The sequence below is a fragment of the Gymnogyps californianus genome, chromosome 7, assembly GCF_018139145.2.
Source record: "Gymnogyps californianus isolate 813 chromosome 7, ASM1813914v2, whole genome shotgun sequence".
Lineage (NCBI taxonomy): Eukaryota > Metazoa > Chordata > Aves > Accipitriformes > Cathartidae > Gymnogyps > Gymnogyps californianus.
In genome coordinates, this window is record NC_059477.1 from 15,187,212 (window position 1) to 15,213,087 (window position 25,876).

At 43.2% G+C, this 25,876-nt stretch overlaps 1 protein-coding gene across 3 annotated transcripts in view; it reads right to left on the minus strand.

Moving 5' to 3' along the window:
- Positions 1-1,432: 1,432 nt before the first annotated feature.
- The window catches only part of PARD3B (par-3 family cell polarity regulator beta), a 437,827-nt gene continuing 413,383 nt past the window's right edge, over positions 1,433-25,876 (minus strand). For all 3 annotated transcript variants that reach the window (XM_050899878.1, XM_050899879.1, XM_050899877.1), the window contains one exon: positions 1,433-6,252. In XM_050899878.1, the coding sequence (XP_050755835.1) occupies positions 5,898-6,252 (355 nt within the window). In that variant the 3' untranslated portion in view covers positions 1,433-5,897. The remainder of the gene's footprint in view (positions 6,253-25,876) is intronic.

Sequence of the window (25,876 nt, forward strand, 5' to 3'; positions counted from 1 at the left end):
AGCAGGTCACTGCATTTCTGCTGGGGTGAGTAACCCAGCTCTGAGACCCTCTGTGGGGAAAGGCACTACATCCCACGTTGCTTACAGCAGAATACAGGTCTCATGAGGGTGTAGTCTCGTTCATTAAAATTAATTAACAGCCAAATGGCTCCACATACTTCTTTATGCAGACACAGCAGTGACTACAAAACAGATCTTAACTTGAGCCCAGGTCCCAGGGAAGTGAGTGCTGCCGTGGGGAAACCACAGGAGGCCACCGCCAAGGCAGAAGGAGCACCTTCTGAAACTGTGGTCACTGAGTTTCCAGCTTTTACTACACTCGTAGTTTGTCTTTTCCCACTCTTTGTACAACTTCAGCAGAGGGAGAAACTGAGGTATCAGTGTTTTATTTGTCCAGTTTTTAGCTAGGAGTGCAAGTTATGACCCGGTAACTTTTAAAATTGGCATCTATGTGAATTATAATTTAATACATGCTAAAATTGACTCAGTTGCCCACGAACTGTCTTGGCCATAAATACCAAGATCTGCATTCAAAATGTTTTGGAGTGCAGTACACATTTATTTTTACTGAACCATTACTGCAATTTCTGCTGTATCTTGTGTTGTAAACCTTCTTCACTTTTCTGTCCTTCTGTTTTATTCTTTTACTCTTTCCTTTTTCTTTGTAGTAAAACAAAATTTTAATCTCAGAAGGGCTGCATTCTTCCTTCTCCCCGTTCTAGTGACTTTTCACTTAAATATCTGCTCTTTTGAAAATTACTTCATCTAACATAACACTCTTGCCTGAATCTCAGTGTGCTCTGCAACCCATAGCTCTGATCCTAAAAAGATTTATGCTTGTGCGTAATCTGGAGTATGAAAAGTAGTGTCATCAGCTTCAGTGAAATGACCCATGTACCTCAAGTACCCGTGTAAAACTTTCAAGGAGTCCTAAATCTCTGGCAAGATAGTGCTGCAGCCATCTCGCTGAAATACAGCCTCAGCTGGTTGGACCTGGTACCTGCTACACGGCCGCAGAACACCGCAGTTGTTACTGACAGCAAGAGAAGAGCTCGATGTTGAAATCAAACTGTCTGGGGAACTTTAACAACGAACATGCAGTTGCCTAAGCTGAAATTTGCCGAGATGGCAAGGGACTTCTCTCTCACTTCTCCTTTCAATCAGGGCTATGAAATCAGGACTCCGGCTCTGCAACTGAAAAGAATGCAGATCTGAGAGGGAATCAAGTTAAGCCCTGTGATGTTTTTTTCCTACAAGGCAGCACATGGCTGTTGTGTTGTTTGTTTGTTTGTTTTTTTTTTAAAAGTCACCTTACCAATTCTGATCTGGTCTGATCACGCACGATCTTCTAATATCAAATCACATCCAGAGGTGAGGATGACTTTGTAGATACAAAGAAGAGAAAGACTCTACATACAAATACATAATCATATATAGTCTTAAAGCCTTTATTTTAATGCAAAATAAAACAGGTAAAATTTATATAGCCATATATAACAAAAGATCAAAATCTTTGATGTGGTACTAGAAAAAACCTCTCAAATTGTGTGTTGAATTTCTCCCCCAAAACAATCATGCATGATTTTTAAATCAGCTTCACTTAAACACACAAGTATTGTCGGGATCACAAACACCTCTCTCTCCCCCATAGTAACAGAATAGTGTCTTATAAAGCCTTTTCTTCTATGCAGATAGTGAATAGCGCTTCCGATTTTGCCCGTAAGGCTTAGAGACTCTGCAGAACAACTGTGACGGAGAGCACAGGTGTAGGGCCTTTTGGAAGCGCAAAGCAGCCCCTGCTCAGAGCAGAGTGTCAGGATGTGGCCCTGGCAGAGCCGTCGGTAGGATTCACTCACACCACTAACTCTCTGATAAACAAATCTGTGATGGCTGGGAGGAGGAGGTAGCACAATTCATCTGTAAAAAAATTAGGCAGCATGTGAAGCTATTTCTAGATCAGGAAAGCTGGAGTGAATTGGAATTCAGGGCTGCACGCACTTTTTCAAGGCAGGAGTCTTTTTTTTTTAATGCTTAGTTCCCCCTTTTTTTCCCCACAAAGGGCAATTGATATTTCTTTATGCATTCGAGGGGTGCCTAGAGACTTCTGCGTCATAATATATCACAGTGGTAATGTCTGCTCGCAGGCCAAGATCATGGCTCACTAGTGGGTGGTCACTCAGAAAATCCATGGGCTCTTTTTCTATCTCTTAATCTTTCAACTGCTGGGCCCAGCTGGCCCCGTGCCAGAGCCAGAAACGCAGGCTGCATGCCACCAGCTCAGGAAATCAAAGCTTCCAGCTTCACGTGAGAGCGGGCCTCTCTCCCCCTTGTCTTGACTCCTGTTCACACGCACACTTATGGCACGCTGCTCCTGTGGCAAACCCAAACTCTCCCTTCACACCCGCTACGTCAGTAACTTTACTGCTGGACTGGCACATTTTCGATAAGGGAGTGCGAGGCAATTACGTGTCAAGAGCATTTCAGACTCATAATTTTCCCAAACATATGGACATATGGGGAAAAGAACAACTTGTTACTTAACGGCTCTTTTGGATTTTGCAAGTGTGTATTTTCAACCGTCAGTTGTAGCACCTCGTGAATTCTGCACGGTACATATTTTTCCACAATATGGTGCTAAAATCATACATTTTACACTGCAGAGAAGCTGACTATATATACTGTAGTTACACGTTATACTTTTGAAAATACCGTACCTCTACCAGATATTAAACCATCAAGTGGCAATTTTCTCCCAGAACAATGGCACCAGAGATTGATGAGATGCTCTATAATACTTTTTGGTTTTGTTCCCCCAGCTAGGTCAGACTGTTCTTCCTCCTTAGCTCCTCACCTGTAGGATGCATTCATATATTATACTTGTAGCAATTTTTTTTTTTTTTTTGGAAGAAGCCCTGTACTGATCTAACAGCAGAAGCATCATTTAATAACCTGTTGGGTAAGATTAACAGCTCAGAAGGTGTTCGTTTGATCTGTCCGCCTCAACCAAGTGGAGCCGATGCAGTCAAGGGGAGCTCTTAAGGAGAGATTCAGGTTACAGGGAGACAATTGCACAGGTCCTTCAAAGGCTATAAATAACCCAGGAGCTGTTTCCATCCAGATTTTATTTGGCCCTGGCTCTTGAAATACTGTAAATAAGTTCTGTTCACTGTGTTGTGATGCCATTTGAAGGGTTAGTTGAGAGTGATTTATAAAGGCAGTAGCTTATATTCAGAGCTGTTCTTAATTGTGGCCTGGCTTGATAAAGCCACTGTCGCAAACATACTAGTTTCTTTACAGCTGGATCAAATGTATCGGGGGTTATATTTCAAGGAGGGAAAGGAAAGTATTTTAATTTGTTTTCGCTTCACTTTCAGCGGGCCTTCATAACACCAGCGGCTACCCTGTGGCTGCCAAGTCCTGGCTGAGTATCCTACAGCATCTAAAACTCTCTGAGAGAAGTACAAGGCTGTGTACAGCACGTACACGACAGGCAGAGTTTCCTTGGGGAATGCGCCTTATTTATGGAGGGTACTGAGAGACATCCAGCTTTACATCCAACCCTCCCTCTAGAGGTTTTTCCCTCCTGCATTACTAGGGAAGAGGGCAGAAAGAAATGGAACAAGAACCGAACACACTTGCTTCATAATCGGTTGCATTCCTCTCCCTCTCTCCCTCCCACCAATGCTTCCTCCTGACTGGATTTAGAGCTGCGCCTGCCCCTGCCCCAGGGAGTCCAGCCCTGTATCTGAATCACAGAGATGTTCCCCCACCACCCCAAAGCTGTCTCCTCTCCCCTGCTTCCAAGCCCGGCTGGTGGGTAGAGATCGGTGTGAATGCAAATGCTAGAGCCAGCTGGGCAGCTGCAAGCGCTCCCTGTGCCTCAGGGCTATGCCAGTCTCTCACCAGCATTAGCAGCACAGAAGAAATGTTGGCTGGGATTAAATGCTGCTTCTCATCAGGGACATTACCTACCAGCGGTGGCCCCTGGAAAGCAGCAGCGCACAGACCCACCTGCCCTGTGCCTTACAGACCTCTTACTGTAACGAGCACTTTTCCCAGGGATATCTAGTAAAGGGACACACTCCTAGCAGGACAAACGTTCCTGATGATATTTAATACCTGGGAAGTGGCCTATGCGATCTAATCTGTCGCATACCAAAGGTGTCAAAAAGACATCAAAGAAATCCTTGTGCTCAATTGCTGGGCCAGGTACACAGTCTTCCCTGATGAGGAGAGGAGCCCAAACGGTTTAACAACATTCCCAAAAAGGCAGAAGTCAAGGAATTAAGGACACTTGGAAACTCCACAAAATATATTTCTAGGTGGCAAGCCTGTATTACTTCCCTGTGACAAAATCCTTGAGACAAATCTCTGAGCTCCCACAGCCCTGTTGGGCCAGGTAGCACAGGTCCCTGTGGCTGGGGATATGCATTTCTGACCTCCTCCCAGACTGGCTGGCTGCAGAGCAAGCTCAGGCTGCACGGGACAAAGAGCCGGGCACATACCCCACCGCCCTGTCACCCCATGGCTCTGCTGTGCTGCTGGCCCCCTCTCTCCACCTGCACCTTCTCTCTTCCTACGCACTGCTGCAAATAACTTGCTACAAAAAAGCTATTCTCTCCTCTTCCTCCTGGGCCCCATGGTCTCGAAGCCCTCCCTGTTGCTTTCCTTGTCTTTTCCCTCACCCCTTGCTGTGAAAAGCCCCCTTCCCCGCTGGCCTGATGGCCCCTGGCTGCAGGAACTTGAGTAGTTTGGCACTTGGCACCAGCCTGGCGCTGCCCGAGGCTGAGCTTCACTTGGGGGACTGCGGGTGGGCCCCGCACTGACGGGTGCCTTCACGCAGCGGCAGGCTCGTGAGGGCCGGGCACGCCGCTGGCAGGCACTTTGCTGTAACCCCGGCCAGGGCAGGCTGGGAAGGGGCTGCCCTGCCGGAGCCAAGGCAGCACCTGATACAGTAACTTCATATGAATTATGGAGTCCATGCCCGCGGTCACCTCCTCAGGCACTTCTTATAGGCCAGCTCCACTGAAACCCCAAGAGCGACACTTACTGACAGCAGCTGAGGATCTGATCTCCAGGGTTTACATTTAAAGAGTGCACACTGTATAACTAAGAAATGCTCACAAGCACACACATGCACATCTACAGACACACACTTCTCAGGTGGCTGGCTGCCTTGTCCTCTGCGAGCCTGCCCAAGCGTGGCACGTAAAGCTTTTTGTCTTACTCCATATGCAGCAGGTGCAATAAGAGGAGAATCTTGCTACACAAACTGCAAAAAATGAAGGCTACAAGATAAATGCTGCCACCACCAAACAGAAAGAGGAAGACAGAGGCCAGATTACAAATCTGGAACTGCAGCACCCTTAAAGCACAGTGCTGCTGGTCTGAACATGCCTGGAATGTGGCCGCTACCTCTGCGGCAGTCCCTTGTCAACTCAGGATCACACACTGGATTACACAAGATCCCCAGCTCTGCACGAAGTCTGTACTGCATGCTGTGTTCTCACTAAAGGCTCTACAACAGCACTCTGAAGTAAACTCTGGTGACACCACTGCCCTTATACAGACAGCTACGTACTGTATAGGTGTAACTGGATTCGGTAAATAGCCCTGAGGTGTATTAAGTGTTGCGCTTCATTTCCAGCAGCCACTTTCTATTTTTAAAAGGAATTAAAAAATACTCAACTGTCTGGTACCTCATGTACTCAAAACATATCGTACCTCACGTGGCTTTAGTTTGCCTGTTAGAAAGCACCTATGCTGAGCCCAGCTCAGTAAGAACGACTCCAGGTCTCGTGTGCCATTCTTACAGGCAGCTACGCTTGGGAACAACTCTACAAGGATTATGTCCGACGGGATTCCTCCCGGGCTGTGCTGGCAAGTCCAGTGCGTGGCTATACAGCTGCAGTCATGGGGTTCTTCTGCCTGGGATCCTGTTGCCTGTACTGGTACTGGTCTGGACTGGTCCCACGGTGTCGGGCAATTTCATTATAAGCTGGTGCTCGGTGGGACTGAGGAGGGGAAGGTGGTACATCCTGCCGGAGGGGTCCTTTATGCTGGTTTGTGACAGGCTGGGCTGGGTAGTACTGGGGGTACCTCAATTCTGCCACTCTTGTGTCTGGCGCACGGATGTAGTTCCCCTTAGATGGGTGGACAACTGGCTGTCCTCCTTGGTAGTAGAGAAGATCTTTCTCTTTGTATATTACTCGTGGCCCTGTTAAATATTCCAGTGGCTCTGCAGGTCCACGCCTGAGGAGGAAAAACATAATAAAGCACATAAAAAGGCAGTCTACTAGCCCAATAACACATTATTGTACTCACAATCTATGTTTACTTTGGGAAAGGAAATGCCACCTCAAGCATGATAGGTCCAGATGAATCAAAAGAACTTCTGAAGGATAACAAGCCTCCCACCTGCACGCTACAAAAGTCTGTAACATCCAGGACGCTGGAGGAAGGGTCCAGCGCACATCACAGCCCTTTTACAATGGGGGAGCACTGGAGCCCTTCAGCTCCCAAAGTCAGTCTCCTGTGATCCATTTGCCGTAATGGAAACAAAGCTCCTTTAAACAATACATGTTTGACTGAATCTTATCTAGCCTGAGGATAAACAGATGAGTTGGGTCTGCAAGTCTGCAAATCCCATAAGCTTTACATGCACAAATATTCACGCTTTCCAAGCCATTTCCCACTATTTTTTCTCCTAACATGTCGGACTGTAAAACTTTCCAAACACCATAGTTGGAAAAACTGGAACTCCTGGAAGAAACGCTAGGGATGTCACGCTACAATACCTGTGTTTAATGGGCGAGCTGCCAATGGGGTTTCAAAAAAACTCCTGTGATCTAGAAGGCCTGGTATTACAACAGCCCTGTAACTTGTCTGCATCAGTATGGATCTGACAAGCTCTAGTTCACGTGAAAAGCAACATGTGAACATGTCATCCCTGAGGATGTGCCATGGAGCCCTCTCTGTAGCTTTCTGCATCTTAATTCCATGATTTGCACTAATGAAGCATTGATACTTTTTCCTACTACAGCTTAACTTGTGATTCTTTTGAAATGGCAAAAATAATTGTTCTCACAGACATGTCACCAGAGCATCCCCAAAAGTTCAACTCAATTAGGAGTTTTTGCCAGTCTGATTGCAAATGTCTTTGCACTTTGGGCAAAATCTCCCACTGACTGCAGAGGAAGCTTGTCTCTGAGTGAGAGCTAAAGGAAGACGGCAGGGTTTTGACCCAAAACAGGGGCTGAAAGTATAAATCAATTACACCTGCTCTGTGGCTTTGGGACTGAACTCATCAACTGTTTAAATATTCTTTGCATAGATTTATTAAAAAAGTCATCATTCTGGTACAGCAGATCAGGTGTTCACAATTTGTCAATGCCTCTCTTTTGTTCACACAGATATTTTACAAGCATGCTCCCCCTTTCTTAATCTGGGCTCCCAGACTCCACTGGAACTTGTTTTGCATGAAGTAAAACAAAACATGTGGTTTTCTCCTGCACTCGTTTAAGCCCATGGGGTAAATCATGGACATAGGCAATGAACAAACATTATCTGCCTTGAAATGAACCTACAATTCTCCCCCTGGAATAACTTAGTGCAAATGTTTCCTGTTTAAAATGGAAAGAGCAAAAGGAAGAATTCCAGGCCTTGGACTTTTAGGACCTTATGCTCCCCAGAGACTTTTTGCTTTAAAAACAGAACATTATAAAAGACAGGCACTCCTGGCTTCCCCCCTGCAGTGAGATAGTCCAGACAAAGTGCTGAAGGGCCTGAAGCCACCCTCTGAGATACTAAAAGGACTCTTAACCGCATGTATTGAGACAACTGCTGTCTCTGCTCACACACCTATGCCTTGCAACAAAGCTTAATTTCCACAGCAGGCCAAAGAGTTGCTCCATGTATTTCTACATGAAGACTTGTTCACTAGTCAGTCCCATCACACTCAGCTTTTAATTCCTCTGTGTGCAAAAACGCACTTCCAATCATAAAAGGCTTCTGCGACGGTAGGAACTGCTTTGTGTCAAGCAGCAAACCAACAGGAACAAGTGTCAAACCTACACCCATCACCTTTTAATATAAGGATAATGCTCAAACACCTGTATATTAGATTTTAGAAGATGTTCTCATTGGCAGCTATAATCAACCAAATTCTTGTGGATCTCATTAAAAAGGGACTGAGCTTGGAACCTGATCCAGAATTCACTGAAGAGCCAGGTAGCTTGTGGACAGAGCTCTAACTGCAAAATTGAATTACTCTAAAGTAACAAATTCAAGATTAATTGGTACCAAAATGACTGTTGAGAGCAGAACTGAGCCACCAGCATCATCTACTGAGCCTTCAGCTCACAGCTCATCCCTCAACTCACATGAGAGGTCTGGATGTTGCAGGAAAAGAGGGGGATGTGTTTTGCCATCCAGCCAAAAGAGCTGTTTCCAGGAAAGCTCAGCGGGTCCAGTTCTGGGAGACAGCGTGACACTGCTGCCACAGAAGCTGTGACTGTGCAGAGGGTAGCGCATTCAGGCAGCTTTGACCTAGGACTGTGCAGTGAAGATGAGCCTGAGCAACCAAAGCACAAGCATGCCAGACCGGAGGCATGTACCCAAGCTGCTCAAGCTTGTGCCATCGGGTCTTCATGGCTGTTATCTATGCTACAAAACTAAATCCACCATGGGTTCACTTACAGCTAATACTGTCTCTGGTTGTGTAGACAAACTGCAAAGAGGAACATGTGGGAAGGGCAAAATCTTTCTTTAAAAAATAAAGAAATATCCAAGCTGTTCACTCTCAGCACCAGTTTCCCTTCTCTGAGGGTGAAACACCCATAGGTGGTATCATTCTCGAGTGTCTTCCACAGAGTCAGGGCTTAGCAGCTGGGAGGAGAGGTTGTACACGGAGACAAGGCTTGAATCCACTTCACATGGGTCCTTTAGGAAAGCCTCGGGAAGACAGAAGGTATGTGAGGTTTTTTAGCAGCCTTCGCAATAATACAAGCAGTGATCTAACCAATGATTACCAGAACTCTCGCATGAGTAAAGCCTTGGGAAACCCTGGTAACTGCCCAAAAGGCTGCCCCGGGCAGCATGACCGGGGGAAATTTCATGAAAGATATCCTCGTGGCTGCACCACACTCTCCAGCTCACTTCCCTGGTGATCCCTGTGGGTGTTATGCCTGCAGACACACATGCTACGACAACGACACTTTTCTTCCCTTTTATGACCAGCACTGCATGTTGAGCTTAGTTATTTCCTGAGGATTCATTCTTCCCCACCTACCAGCTATGCCCGGTGAAGTCTGTTCTTAGGGAGCTGCTCGCAGTGCAACCAACCAGCCTGGGGAGTCTCCATGAACCTCTTGACATGAACCTCCATCTGACAAGTCTTAAAATACAGGAAAAAACAGCCTTTCCCTCCCCAAGTGTGTCAAATTAACCATCAGAAAGTCAATCTTTTTAAGGTAGAAGAAACACCTACAGATACCAAGCTCTGGCTGTAGAAATGCTGTCACCATTAGGAGTAAGTCTGGGACACTGGGGGCGGTTCCTGGCAGGAAGAGCAGGGCTCCTCTGAAGCAACACCATTTTCACTTGATAGCTCGTGGTGTAAAAGTACATGCTGTTGTTTATCCTTAAAGAAATTGCCATAACAACTCAAACCAAACACTTTCTACTTGGCAGCCCCTTGTAGATGCTATGCTTGTTTCTGCAAGAAGCAAAACAACCCCTGCCTTTTCACTCGGCAGACATTGCCACCTCTGAGGAGGCCCTAATGAAATTCTTCTCCCCTCCCTCGCTGTTTTTGTTGGCTCCTGATGAGTTCAGAGTTCACAGGGCCATATCACACCTCCCAGGTGACCCGCGGTTTGGGGGTCAAACCAATAACCTCAAGTGGAAAATCAGTGACCCAGGGGAGTGATCAAAAATCCACAAATTGGGTTAAGCAGGTCCAGCCACTCAAAAGGACCAGGCCAGGAGCGTGCCCTCTGAGAGGACATGCTGAGTAGGAGCTGCTCTGACCGTCAGCTGTTTTCCAGATTTTTGGCCAGTTGTTTGACCTGGGGGCCCAGTGAAATTAACGGCAGGCAGAAGGTAGGGAAGCTGACACAACATCCTGGGAAGGAACTGATCTCAGAGCTCAAAAAGTGGTTTTGCTGATAGTTCAACTCTATGGCTCCCACTGAAGATGCATCACTGATGCAGGTCTAGCTAAAAGCAGAGGCTGCTGCTGAAGGAAGCAGTGGAAGGAAGGGAGGCAGAAGCACCAGGTTGAAGAAAGGAGTGAAACTCGTGGGGCAGTGTGAAAATGCACTCCTCAAAAATGTCATGGGCAAGGTGCCCCTTAAAAATGTTCATTTTATTGTGAGGAAGCAAAATCTCACCTTCCCCTGCAGAGAAATTATAGATCACACACACAGGTAGTTGCAAACATGTTTCGCCATATCATCTCATATGCTGGCTAGCAGCTCTACTGGTTTATCTTCTAAATGATTCACCAGGTAAGAACTGTGATCCATTCTGAGCTTTAAGAGCACAAAGCAGCCTTGTCCAAATAAAGCAGGTAACTTGTGACTGATGTTCAATTAGAAGTACATGTGTTGTGATTTTCTCTATGACAAGTAAAGCCTGAAGTAGTTTTTCTATCCCTGCTTTATTTATCTTCCAAGCACAAAGAATATAAAATCTAGTATTTTCTGGCTTTGCTGCAGAATTTTTAAGAGCTTTTGGGTTTATTTAAAACTGAACCAAAGGATTCGGAATACTTAAGAAAGGCTTCTTTTACCTAAATGTTGTTTAGTCATTGAAGTTAAACAGGTACCTGTAGGTTTCAAAAAACCTAACTAAAACACTTTTTGCTTTCTGCAGTTCCCCCCCCTTTTTCTTTTTAAAGCCCCCATTTCAGTAATTCCTCAATTGTGGAGAATCTCACAGGGTAGACTGGGCTAAATACCTGATGCTTCAAAAAACAACCAGAAAAAAATCAGTTCATTTCAGGTTTACTGTGTGTCATTGTTAACCCCCATTTGCAGGTCACCTTTAACATCAGCCAAGAGACACATGCTTGGGTTATCTGAAAGGAAAGGAAAGCAAAATGACGGTCTGGCTGTCACGCTGTGCCCCATCATGTTGGGGGTTTGGATTTCATCATGACAAAGAGTTTTTCTTGCCTCTGTTCTATAGGGAGAATCACAGAAGTCACCCTCTTAGTACCTGGTAAAAAGCAAGGAAGGGAATGCTGTCTTACATCATTGTCTCCTCGCTGCTGAGGGAATATTTTGCAAGGGATACAATCTCACATGAAAAATTGCCTTCTTACATTGTCAGGGAGTACTTCCTGAAACAAACTTCGAAGACAGCCACAGACTAAGTGGCAAATGGAAAGCCCAGATTTGGCTGCAGTCTCTTTCATGTCTAAGCGAGACATACAGAGACTCTGGGTGATGGCATCAGGTGGCTCAGGCTGTGATTAAAGAACAGGAGAAAGCAACAAGGTCCTATCTGTGTGCAAATTCTCACTGAAGAACTCTATTGTATGCATCATGACTGCATGCTGTTTGTTCTCAGCCAGGAGGATCTACATTTAAAGAAGAAAGAAGAAGCTGATGTAAGAATTAAATTATGCAAACAAACGATCTTACAGTATCAAATTACACCGTGTCTTTATAAAGCTCTTCTCAACATACACGAAAAACAACTGACTGAAAAGACCATGTAGTCCCTGTCTCTCCAGATACAGTATTAAAGACACCACAGTGCTCCTTGCAGTCAGTGGCACCAAGAACTTCTGTTGCTTAATATTCAATGTGCATGTAACTTAAAAAAAAAAACAACCAAATTTAAATCACTGCAGGTTTCAAAAAAATCACTGCATGACTCTGAGCTTCATTAAAATCTGTCTCTGTGTATTAATAGGCAAGATACTCCTATAACAAATATTCTTTGCCATTTCAGACCAATACTTCCCATAGCCGATGATTGGTTTTGCATTTAAAAAGCCACTGGAAATCAAATTTGGTATTTTAGCGCTGGGAAGAATCTGCAGCACAAGGAAGTGCTCAGTGGCTGCTGTCTGTGAGAGAGGCTTGTACCTCTCAGAAGAAGGCAGATGTCTAGCAATGTCATACTAACCTCAAACACACCACACAGATTATTTATGGGCTGAGCTGGTGGAGGTGCTTTCTTCTCCTGTTCTTTTATCAACAATACAAGGCTAAAAAATCAGATAACGTAAACGAATACAATCCCTGGCTCTCATGTAGCACATGCCATGCGGAGAGAGCTGTTTTTAGTTTGAGGACTGTGTTTGGAATTCCTTCAGTGTCAGGTTTCCAGTTACCAGACCCTCATCCCTGGGCCAGGCACGACTGCGGTTGGACTGGATTAGCAGAACACTCTGCAATGTATATTATATAGCTTTGACTTCTATAGGCTTTGCAGACCCATAAAAATAATGATCATTTCATGACCTGCGTTACGGGGCGGGGGGAAGAGCGGAAAAATCTCTCCTCTTTTTAAAGAATTCATAATTTGTTTTGGATTTGGAGAAGGAGGGATCCATACAAGTTTGTTTGAAATTCAAGCAAGAGTACATTTCAGATGCAATGCAGGCAGGCCTGTTTCTCTCCCCTTGCATGCAGTTTTGCAAAGTTTAAGAGTGGCCTTGACTGGCCTGAACATAAGAGCTTATATGAATAGTTTTCCTCTCTCTATAGTATTACGGCTTGGAATATTTAGAAACAAACAGCAAAAGCACCACAATCCTGGAAGGTAAGTGCATAGACATGTTTATATTACTCTAATTGAAGTCTTGCCTTAAAGCAGCTGGAGAACAAAGTCCTTTCTTGTTTGCAGAGGGCCATTTTGAGAGATGTTGGGCCCCAGCAGCTCCCTGGGCAGTTCTTAGCAATTGAAGATGTTTAGGTGTCCCACTTGTTTTTACATCCAGGACCAAGCATAAAGTTTAGTTAGATACTAGCTTTCCATGCAGATAAGCAGACTGCAGAAACAACTGTGAGACAGGAAAACAGTAGGCTGACAGGTTTAAAACTTTACTATAAGATTATGTAAGATTTCTTATGACAGCATGAACAGTCTATTTTGCGTGCAAGCAAATTGATTGTTCTCAATCCCTAACGGAGGAAACTATGTCACAGATTGGTTAACATCAGAATTTAGAGTGCCGTTTAATTAAACCCCCTCCCATCAGCAAGAAAGCCATAAAACATTGTGTTGCTCCTTTGCTCCAGCATTAGTTTATTTTCCACAGCAGATCTCAGACCAGCTTCTGATAATCCCATTCTGCAGGCAAAGCTCCCCTTTCTTTCCTTCCCTAAATCCAACCTACAAATATAGGAACTGCAATAATCAGGATTAAAGCCCTCAAATCAACAGCAACAAAAACCCGAATATGCTAGCCAGTGCTCTATAAATGCCCAATAAGCATTCAAAACAACTAGTCCAATAATCCTTCCTACTCAATTCCTCACTTGTTTTGTTCATATGCTCTCAGGCATGGTACATCTCTTCTACCAGGAGGCATAAAATAAAGTAGCACCTATTGAACAAGACATTGCTATTCTGTGGTCTCTTCAAGCTTAAAGGGATCTTAAGTAGATTGGTACTTTAAGTAGCGAGTCATTACAACATGTGTCATTTCATATGTTACTCATTATTCAACACAACATAATACCGTGTGAGTCATTAACCTCTTGGCATTGGTAACCTACTCTCAATCCTAAGCAGTCATGCTTGTTGTTCAGGAACCCCCATGCTCTGTTGGGGAGAGACCTGGATGAGATTTTAAGGTCCCTTTGGTCTTTTGTTTTGCAGATCAGCAGGGGCGCAAAGCTCTTCCTATAGACTAAAAGAGTTCTTGGCCTTTGGTCTCTTGCGTCACATTTCTGAGATGATCCTGGCCAAGTTACACTGGAGGGGAGAAAACTTCTTTTTAAAGGACGTATGCATCTTAAGCCAGCAAGACAAGCAAATGTTTAGGTTTCTCCAGACTCAAACTAATACAAAGAAGTATTGAACACATGCAGAACAGCCACCACTGGGGCAAGATGCTAAAGTGAAATCTCTCTTATGGTAATATTAGTACTGCACTACTGTGCAGCAGCTCCAATGGACAGGGGGACCCTGCTATCCCTGCCACGAGAAGAGCCACCTACTTCCCTCAAGAGCAGGCAAGCAATGAGAAGGGAGAGAGACACAGAGAAGAGAGACCCCAACACTGGCCCCAGCACAGCAGCAGCACAAAAGCCAAAAATACTATCCAGATCTCTTTGCCTCAACCCTAACCTCTGCTGCAGATCTCTGCTTTTTTTTGAGGCTATCAGGGTAGAAATTAAAGGTCCTGTGGTGGTTCAGGAGATTTTAATTTGATTTAAAAGAAATTGTGTTGCCGTAGTCAAAATCCCTCTTCAGAAGGAAACAAGCACACTGCTCAGGCTCCAGGAGAGCTCCTCCCTACCAAGAAAGCCTCCTCCCTTCACCTATCCATTCACAGCACTACTGCTATCCATGCTGTTTTTGTCAAGTGCTTTCAAAGACACATAAACCCAAATTCTATCCTGTTCTCATTTTTCACGTGAAACGAATTTAAAGCATGGTGATTATTCAGCTGTGCTGTTCAAATGATTTTCAACAAATAACAGAGATCATTAAAAGAATCTTCCTAAGTAATAATGACCTGGGCCCAGGTCTTTACTATTCAGTCGCTGGGATCTTAACACGCTGTCTGATCTTTAGTGGGCTAGTAAAAACCTGTAAGAAGTGGTTATTAATGTTATTACCAAGCTTTTAGGCTTTTTTTTTAAAGCATCTCTCATTTAAATTAAAGCATTCCTTGCAGCGTTTTCTCCCATTGCCATGATGAAGCATGGCTGTCAATTCTGCCTCCAATGGCACAAACGGGGTAATAAAACCATGCTTCAATAAAAAAGGAAAATGATTTTTGAAACTGATTGTATCTGGTTATTTTTCCCTCCATTTCGTTTCTTTCTGGATGCAGACATTCTGTTAAACTCACTGGGATGTGCCATTCCCTTTTTTCTCCTTTGCAACAAAGGCAAAGCTCAAGATCCAGAGAACGATGGCTGCTTTTTGGGGGTGAGGGGGACCTTAAAAACAAGCAGCTCTTATTTCTTTCTTCAGGCAATATTTCAGTCCCCATTGTTTCCCTACTGCTCATGTACTGATTTGCTCCTAAACAGCGCAAACAGCCTGTAAGTACATCCTCCACCCCTGTATTTTCTTTTGTTAGAATCATTCATTTCTATACAGGCATTAGATTATAGATTTCCTGGCTTGTCGCACTCCATTAACACTCTGGTAACCACCCCTTTTCCAGCCAGCCATTAAACACCACCTTTAATAATTGAGATTTAAAGGCTCAGGGCATGATGAACAGCTGAAGTTGTAACTTTACAGCTGCCTCTACAGAAGTGTGTAAATCTCCAGATTTGGATAGGCAAATCAGTTAATTAGACTTGCATTAAGTCACAAACTTTGCGGGTGCTCTGACAGCAGATGTCCTGGAGTTGAGCTTTAAATAACAAGGGTCAAACCCCTCAATCCCACTGGGCTAGAAGAGACGGAAACATCCCACCCGGTGCCCAGAGAGCAGTAGCACTGACTGCAGCTGCTGTGACTTGCAGAAGCCATGAGCGCCCTGCAACTGCAGCCCATTCCAGCTGTGTTTATGCTGGCTTCTTCCTTAAGAGCTTCTACAGTTACACGAATATCAGTGCAGCTGCAGCAAGAAGAGTGACTGCCGACCGGACATGCTCTACCTGCTGCCCATGGTGGGGACAACCCTTGTTTTACCGCCCTGCATTTCCTGCCTGCCAGCACACAGGTCGCTCTTTCAAAGCGAGGCCCTGCAAGTCATGGGGCTGAGCGCAGCGTCCCCCTGCCCCTACCTGTGGCCGAGGAAAGGCTATGTGGATGGCCCTGAGTCACTGCTAGCCAGTAAATGTCGAAAGCTGGTGAGACTTGTCAGAGCTGCAGGCCACTGGCCTCTTTAGGGACATGGGTAGTAAGAGGTTAACCTTTGGTTGTGAGGCCCAAGTGCCTGTGCTCCATCTCTGCATGAGTTATCTCCCTGTTGCTGCATTTAAAAATACTGTATGTAATTAACTGTTATCAGGTTGTTAAGCAGTGTGCTGAAGTGTGAACTTATCATTCAATTGTTTCCTTTATTTACAAAGACCCTGACATTCTCTGAGGCAGCAGCCTGGGACCAGGCTGTTGACTTGCTCAGATGAGGAGGGTTTAGCGCACCAGATTCTGGTAGCAGAAGCAGATTCTGGAGAGGTGAGACACAGCTGTGAATCTGCTCGGTTCCTCAAACACCCCCTCAACACGCCCTGCAAAATAGCTGTGTGTGAATGAGACACACACACACGCCACTCCTAGCAAATACATCACTGTAACGTTGCTTTGCAACCTGAACCACACAGCACAGAGGAAATGCACAATACAGCTCCCAGCCACTGTAACTCAGCCTTACGGGCATAGGTAGAGTTTTTACTCATATATACAGCACTAACTTTAATGCCTACAGATATATACAAGCTATGTGGTCCATTCACAGATGGAGATGATGTAAGTACTGACTTTCATGCACTTCTGTGCTCAGTTCTTCCCCTTCCCCTTGTCATTTGCTGGACTTTGTTTCATTAAGAAAAGCAAATCTGGAAGTCAGTGGACATCATGTTAGATCACAGGCTGGAGATGGGAGGACATGACAACAGGGCAAGATGCCACATCCCCTGCTGTCCTCTCTGCCTCCCTCCACAAGGCCCAGGTTTGGTTTCTTGGAGCCCATGGCTTCCACTGCTTGTTTTGCCACTTTCCCCTCCTGGCCTGGCTACTGTTCTCATCTGTGCTTTCTTCCCCAGCAGCACCAGCCCTGGCAATGCCTGCAAGGAGTTCAAGATGACATGAGACATCATCAGATCTATGTGATTTTCTTCCGTGGATTCCTGGTCTGGGGCAGCACCATGCATCCAGCAGGACTTACTAGCGTGGTCCCTGGGCATGCAGCATTCTTTGCTCTTTGGGAACTGGTGCAATCATCAATATCCTAGATTTACGTGCACGCCGCCTCCCCCTCCCCCCCCCCCGCCCCGTAACAGAGGAGATATGTAGCTTCTAAACAAATTTCTTCTGTGCCATCTGCACACCATGCTGCATGCCAGATGACAAGACAAAATTTGCAACAGCAAAGTTCTTGGAGCACAGCAACCTTCTAGAGAGAGCAAGCACAGCCTGTGGCAACACAGTTGTATCAGCTTAGTCATGTACCTAGAACAGAACACATCAGGATGCTGAAGCTGGAAGAGGGAGCACACAGCAGAAGACAGAAAAAAAAATGCTTTAAAGACATACCAAAACACTGCATCCTTGAGCAATGGGAAAGCAATGCCAACAGCTGGGAATCAGTGATACCTTACAGAGGTGACAGCACGGCAGTTGGAAGATAGGGGCAAGCCAATATTGAGATAAAGAGAGGCTTTGGACAGCACCACCAGGTATAGACTTTAATTTCTTTTGAACACATATACATTGTGTCAAAGACTACCATGTGCAGTAGAGTCTTATGTGCAAGACGTGATGCTGTCAGTAGCTTCAGCTTAGATTATGATGAATACCACCACAATCAGAGAGGCACCCCTGCTCCACCCAGGAAGGCTACTACATGCCGTCAGTGAGAAAAACAGAAGCAACAGCACTTCCCGATCTGAACCTGCTAAGAACCTGGCAAAGATTCCAGACAGCATGTCTCAATATGGTGGTGGTGGGGGATTAAATAAGAACACCCTCTAACTTGAAACAATCTTTTACATAATGAATCAACCAAACAATTCTTTGCTCTAGTATGTTCAAATCAAGGGAATCATCACTGAAAATAACAACCAATTTATATAGCTCATTTAAAGCTACAGTAAGCTAAGGTGCTGATTCACTAATGAACAATAAAGGTCACTACTACAGTATCATTCTAAGTATTTTCAGATTGCGTGGTGTGATAGACTTGAAGTGGCATGTTCATAAAAAATCCATCAAGATACTTTGCAGAGGGAATTAAAGATGGAGAGAGATCTGTGCTCTGCCTAGATACCAGACTGAGAAGAGGGAATAACTCGATGCGATGAGGAACTTTGTTCCCCAGACTCATCTGGCCTCAGCCAAAGCCTCTGGATATCAATGCAAGCATTTCAATGAGCTTTGGATTAGGCTCTTGTATAGGAGAATGGTATCTGAAAGGGGAGGAGAGGGCAGGGAGAGAATGAGACATCTGTATCCTGGAATGAAGTCAGGAAGTTAAGGCCTGACAGCCTCAGACAGCATATAAATAGCTCGAGTACTAGATGTGGGTTGCTGAAATGCCTTACTCTACGTGGAAACATTCCTTTTCAATTGTGTCTTTCAGGTACTCAGAGAAAAGACTGACCAAAATGCAGTTAATTTATTTTTTACTTATTGAGTGCTCATGATCTAAAGAAGGGTACATATATGCAATTACTAAGAAACAAGACATCTACCAGATGAGTAGCACACATCTGCTACACGGATGTTACATCTATGATTATTAATAGCGTGGCAACTGGAGCAATGTAACAGAGTGTGCCCTAAATTGCAGCATCATGTCTTTGACTGTTACCAGAACCAGATGCTTCAGAGGAAGCTGTAATTAGTGGACAATTAATAGTTTGCATAGGCCTTACAGCATAAAAGCAACCTCTCCTTTCCTCCTCAGAAGCTAACTCAAACCACAGCAACTATTGGTCTAAGTCCAGATTTGCAGAAAGGTGCAGGTTTCAGAAACACAAAACACTTGATGGCATGTCTGTACTTACAGATGTTGATATAAAAAAACTCAACAATGATAATATTTAACCTTGTCAGACCTACTATTTGAATCCCATAGGAAAAAAGCACAATATAGTAGAAAGAGTCTGTGGTGAGTTGAGAATGACGTCTTTTCCAAACCTCAATACTGAATCTTTAATGCTGACTTGGGTTCCTCTTTAACGAAAATGTGTAATTCTACTTCCAGAAAAATGGGATTTTCTTTACAAGAACTTTGCCACATTTCAAAGGCCCCTCTTTTTTTAATGATCAAAAAGTAAAAGGGAGAAATTTCATATCATATCAAGCAGCTACAATATAAACCATTACTCAAGAAGAACATTCCAGTTTCTAAGTCAGAAAAGCACAAAGCAGCAATACCATTCTGAGGATGCAAAATGGTCCCTGTATACTAAAGTCCCTTGAAAAACTTATAAAACTTGTGGGATAAACTAGTACAACTGAAAATGAAATGTCTAAGGAGGAAAAGACCAGGGTTAAGGGTTCTGTATTGATTTTTTTTCCCCCACATTGGGATAAAAGTGATTTCAGCTGGGACCCTGAATTACAGATGTAATTATAATTTCCATTTATATTTTTAGACTGTGTACAAAGAAGTGTAATAATGGACAGCTGAACATTTTCCATTGTCCATTAAAAACGAAATGTTTCTGATGAAATCTCTGTAAGACCAAGGACCACTGCAGTAATCTCTCAATAACAGAGCTTTCTTCAGATGTTTGGTGACGAGAGAAGGGAGAGCTGTCAGCCCTTCACACAAAGAAATCAAACCAAAATGACATTAAGGTTGTTATTCCCCTCAATAATACTAAAGAGATTCCAAGTTAAGATCAGTAACAAGTCTCTTCAAAGAAAAAGTCAGATTATTCATTAAATAACCTTTCTTGATATTATTTACAGGGTATTTAACAAAAAGCATTGCATTAAGGCAACATTAAGGAGGCATTATTTAAACCACAGAAAGTGCAGGGAGTGAAAAAGTGAAATTTCTCTAAGTACCACTATCTGCCATCCTTCCCCCATGCTCTACAATGCACGTTTAAGTCCAGGTTTCCTGGAGGCCTCTGATAGCTAGGCAAATGGTTGCTATTGAAAAGCAAAATGTATTCAAGGTAAAGCAGGTGCTTAAGTGCTCTGATGGATCTGGGCCTAAAAATTCAAGCTGTAAACCCCAACTCAATTTCAACTGACTAATTGAATTAGTCCTTTTTTTTTTTTTAATTCCCTTTCGTTTCAAACTGAGCTGCTCTGTGCTTTCTGCCATAAAGCGTGGTGCAGTCAGTACCACAGCACAGCCTGTACCACTGAGCTGCTTCCATTTGCCATTCCAGGGGGGCTGCAGCACACCACGTGGTAAAGAGATCTTTACAGAAAATGCTCAAAACCAGCACGGGTGTATTTAGGCAGCCTAAATTCAGCCTAATTCCCTAGTCAGTGAGAAACCCAGATGCCTTCAGAGTCCCCTACAAAGCTAATTAGAGGACTACCAGAAGTCGAGTCAGCCAGTAAGAAACAGTACACACAGCAAAGTCGCATAGGCTTTCTGAGCGCGGCCACTGGGATCCTTAAAGTTTTAACTGATTTTGGAAATCTTTAATCGCTGAAGGTGTAGTTGTAAAGTGTGTTTGCTGTTTGAGGATCTTTGGAAGAAAGACTGTTAGTATGTCCTTTCTTCTACTTGTTTTGTCCCAGCTATTGTTTTGGGTGGTTTATTTTAGTTCAAGAGTATATCACTATTACCTCTTTAAGAAAGCAAAACAAAGGGAAAAACTGTGACCATACCATGCTTCTAAAAATATATGCTTTTTATACCCAAGACATCTCAGTTCTCAGTAAACAAATATTCCTTTTCTTTAAAGCATAGCATCTCAGATTGAGCCAAAATTCGTAACAAAAATGCTAAATGAGGGACCAAAACCTGGTGACACATGGGTATGTACAACAGTACGCTAACACCTAGATCCAAGCAAAAAGCCATTCACATGGATTTTCAACTGTGAAATCCTGCTGAGATTGGTTTTGCTTGCCAGATTTTGTCATGATCTACAACAGACTGTTCTCAAAGTACTTCCCTTCACCTGGAAAACAAAGGCTATTTTTCTTCTTTAAATGAAGAAAAGTGCCAGCTGCTCAATATCCAAGGACCCCTGTTGGCTCAGGGTTTTACTTGATAACCTGGGCTGGTTTTGTTCACACATTTACTGCCCTCTCTGGCTGGAACTGGCTGCCAATTTCCAAGGTGCTGTCTCAGACTATCTAAAGCACAGATCCAATCTCCTTGCTGAATTACATCTGGAGTGGAACAAAAACGGCAGATAATTCACTTTCTATTAAAGTTAACACTCTCCTCCTCTTGCTTCCCACATATGTTATACAGTGGACATGTTTGCATGTTCTGCTCTGTTTTTTCAGCTGTTGCAAGTGCATGAGCTATCAATTACTCTATGCGCAAAGAGAAGATGGTGACTTGAGGAACAGCTTCCAGTTTACATGACTCCTCACCTCATCACCACTCGAACATTTAAATGAATCCTGTTGGGCAAGAGGCCTGAAGCAGAAAGATTCCTTAGGCGCTCTCTCCCCCACCACTTCCCCCCTCATTGAATGGTTAATCAGAGCAGAATAACTCTTTAAAACCAATACTTATTCAAACAGCTGTAGGATCCCATCTGCTCATGCAGAACAGAGCGCAGAACTAGTGGAGGCCACAGCGATACCAGACAGAAGCCAGCAGAAGGTATGAGTTCTGTCAATATCTCTATAGCCAGATTAAGTTATGTTTGGCAGACAAAGTTTTCGAGTACTGCAAAGACACTATCATTATCGTAAAGATGTGGTTTTTTAGCATATGCATTATGGTATTTAATATATTTCCAAAATAAAGCTTGCTGGAAGTCTGACTAGTGGCCTATATACTATTTAACACCAACCACACACCTACAAAGTTTTGCTGGCGTGTTTCTGGCATATCCATGACATCTTTACCTGTGGCAAAGATGCTCAATAGCCTATGCAAATTTTCCCAAATAAGCATCAATAAAAGAACAGTATCACTGTGCATCTTTTGCTTTGTTTATGCCATATTTTAAAGAACTGTTCTAGTAGAAAATTTTGTACAGGTGCTAAGTGACAAAATTAGTGCTAATTTACATAACTATTAAGTGCTAGAACAATGCAATCTTTTCCAAGCCTGGAGATGAGGGTAAAGATTCTTAAGAAAGAAGGAATTCATTTTCTCTAACAGGGTACAACAGGAGTTTTAGGTCCATGCTTGCTCTTAACAAAGTTACTGGTCCATAACTGCTAGTGATCTGAATGTATGCAATTCTTCAACAACCTTGAATAACATTCATTTTTAAGTCCTACTTTTGCTTCACTTATATCTGTGGTAAGATGGGATGGGGTGGAGAAGAACACAGAGAGCAGGCAAAGATATATTCCTTTTTCTAGGATCTCCAAAATACGGAGAGAGACTGCTAACATTGGTGGGCAGAGTTCCTGGGGAAAAACCAAACATCCTAATCAGAGTTCATCAAATTACTACCAGACTGACCCAGACAGCAAAGAAATGAAGGAATATGCTGTAACAGTGATCGCATTTCAGTCTAAATCTACCGCTGACTGCAATCGCTAGGAACACGTCCATCCATGGATTGCAGCGGTTCTGGATCAGGCTCGTACTAGCTTCTACAACATTTCTTCCAGCATAAGGTGTTACTCAACCTGGATCAACATATCCAAAGCATGACTTTCTAAAGTGTCATAGTTGAAGAGCAACATAAAAGCCTTAGGTGAATATATGGGCAAAGAAAGTTGGACAAAAACCTCTAGAATTTAGAATATTCTCTTGATATGTGCTTAAGAGACTTCTGTGCAGAGAAATTAAATATGTCACCTACTTATGAAATGGAAGCAGTTTGGCTGCCAATTGTATGAGCTGTGTTGAAACAGCTGCTCTAGCAACTGTTTTTACTATTAAATTTTTCAGTGATTCTCTTAATCCCAAATTAGATACTTCTTTCCTTTAATCACCCCTTTATATAAAAGCTCTCTCCTCACAAGGCAGGGTTTCACCGGGGATAACAAACAACTGCAGGTCTGCTTAAAGCACTGCCCTTGTGTTTCTCTATGGCTCGCATCTCCCCCACCCTGTTTCTTATTTCTCAGTGGGTGGCACACTGAGTGCTCATGACTGTGTCCCCTATGTGTTTGTAAAAGAACCCAGAATTATATTTGAGTTCTTAACATTTCACAGCCTGTCATTACCTTGCAGCACACAATTAAGACTGTCCACATACAATTCACTTTCCTACTTTATCATCAACATCTCCTTTCCTCTTTCCTAAATATGTACATAAGAATACCTGTAACTGACTCACTTTAAATGGCTTGCCATCAGAAGCCTGAAACTTGCCATCGTGACAGTGCAGTTTCCCTGTTCTTTTTAACATCTTTCCTGTTTTTTTTCTGAGCCTGCTTTGCAAAGATTGGATGGAGACAAAGGAATTGGCTGGATTATGGAGAACTAACTGCAGTCTGCTTCTGAGTGATGGGTGCCGTCACAAAGCTGCTGTTTGCTTACAGAAACCTAGCTGAGCCAGGAGGTTCATGCACAACGCTGTGAGAGCTCCAGGAAGCTTGCTCAAAAAATCCTGATCTGACATCCTCAAAAATCATATATATTTACACCTGATGCTGTTGGCTTCCTGCATTTCTCCTTTGTTAGCTGTTTTTAAAGCATGTTTGCTGACAACCATCTTTCAGCCATGCCTCCAGACCTATTTATCAAGGGAAAGCCAAAGCCAAGAACTGCAGTGGAGTTGTCTTATTTTACAATGTACTTTTTCACAGAAAGAAAAACTTACTTCCTCACCTTTGCAATCTAGAGTCCACACTTTTTGATTAGTTTTGAATTATAACCCAACATAAGCAGCAACGTTTTTATTCCAAATATCCGTACCTATAAAGCAGCCAGCTGAGCTTCCCAGCCTGTTGGTCTCCTGAGCAATTTCAATATCCACCTCAACAATGCAATGGATATATTTGCATTTGCAGCACACATCTTATTCCCCAGGTTTCACTCAGCACATCACTCTGTTGACACATTCTATGGGATATATGCTTTTGTTTCTTAATTTGATCTTCTTTTTAATTTACATTCACTTATCTTTTTTCCACAGATCCTTCATCTAAACCTAACCATTTTGTACTGCCACTTCTTTCTTTCATTAATATTTTGTTCCCTAACAGTTGTTTTGTTCTTTTACTCACTGGAGGCATAGCCAATACAGCTTTCTTTTCCGAGGCAATGTTTCCATGACTTCATTACATTTTATAATATTAATTCAAGCCCTTTTGTTCAAAGGCAATACTTTCCTCCATCTCCTGTATTTTTAAGCTGAATTTGGTGCCCTTACTTTGAGCGGGAGGTCCTTGTGCCTGGTTATAGACTAAAATCCATACCAGATCCATGTTTTTTGTAAATGTGACACTTGAAAGTATTTTTATTTACTCCGGCTAGTATCTCCTTGCAAAAAGGCTGGCTGTTTAGTTTCAAAATATTAATTGACTTTTAATCTATTCCATATTGCATTAACTGGCTTTTCGCTATGAGGAGTTGACTGACTGACTAGAAAAATTGACAAAACCCATCCCTGTCTGCCTCCTTCTACACTTCCAAAGTATTCTTCTGGGACATCTGGCTTTTAGTGGTTTTTTTTCAAGCTATGTCCCAGTTGTTGCAGACATTTTCTTTGCTCAATTTTCTTTAGTCATTCCCATGGAAATTATAGAGGTGGGCTGCCAGCCGCAATCCATGATTTGATGTCATGAACCTTGACCTTTCTGACTTTCTAAAGTATACTTTTTCAGTATTAAGACTTAATTTGGCTTGGATAGAGGCATCTTGTTCATTTCAAGTGATATTTCTATTTTATTAGAAAGCTGGAGATATGTTTTACAACCAAACCTCCTTCCTTTTGAATTCAACGTGGAGATTTCTGTAATTGTGATCCTGTTTACAATTTTCTTTCCTCCTTTCAGCCAAGACTTAGAGAAAGACACAAGACCATTTTTTTAAACGTCTGCAGTACACTGACCCTTTCCTACCTGCTCTGCTTTTAATGCCTGGGACTCTCCCTGTAGAAGGTATACACAGGTTAGTTATGAACTCTGCACATTTTTGGACAAATGTGTTTTGACACCATACACAAAAAAAGCCTTCAGACTTCACATACGACACTGAGGTGATACTAGTACCATGGCACACTGCAGCAGAGTAACTGAAACTGAGATAAAACAGAACAAGTTGCAACAGAGCACTTCCAGCCTTCTGATGCGTGTACGTATCACAAATCCGGTGTCCCGCTATGGATTTGGACTCTGTCCTTCTTGAAATACAACAACTTCCCTGACATCTCAGAGACACTGGGCAGCTTCCACAGCAATCAGTTTTATTATCTTGCAGAGTTAAGTAAAGTTAGTTAAGCAAATCTTAAACTGTTTGATATCAGATTTAAGGTAATCTTTCAATGAGCACATCAGCTTGGTTCCCAAGCTTGTGCTCTAGCATGTAAGAATGATCTTTTTTCTTTGCCTGTATTTCATCTTGGCTGGTTTATTGCAATGTATCTTGGAGGTCTTGAGTAGGACCAGTATTTCCATTAAAACTGATTCTAAATTCATCTGCCAGGACTTAAAACCCAACTAAAACCATACACATATTTCATTTATAATGAGATCACCACATTGGAAGATACAGACAGATAAGATTTTGCTGCATTTTCAATGAAAGTACAGCTGTCAAGATAAAAATCATATTTAAAAAATATCCCTGAGTTACTGATACTACTTTAGATGATTAAAACACAAGAGAAAGTTAATAATGAAGTATACGGGAGAATATACTGTTTGAATATTATTTATATTTCACATGACTAGGACGATGAAATTAGGTGGCCCATTCATTTTTGCGCCCTACTTGGTTGTA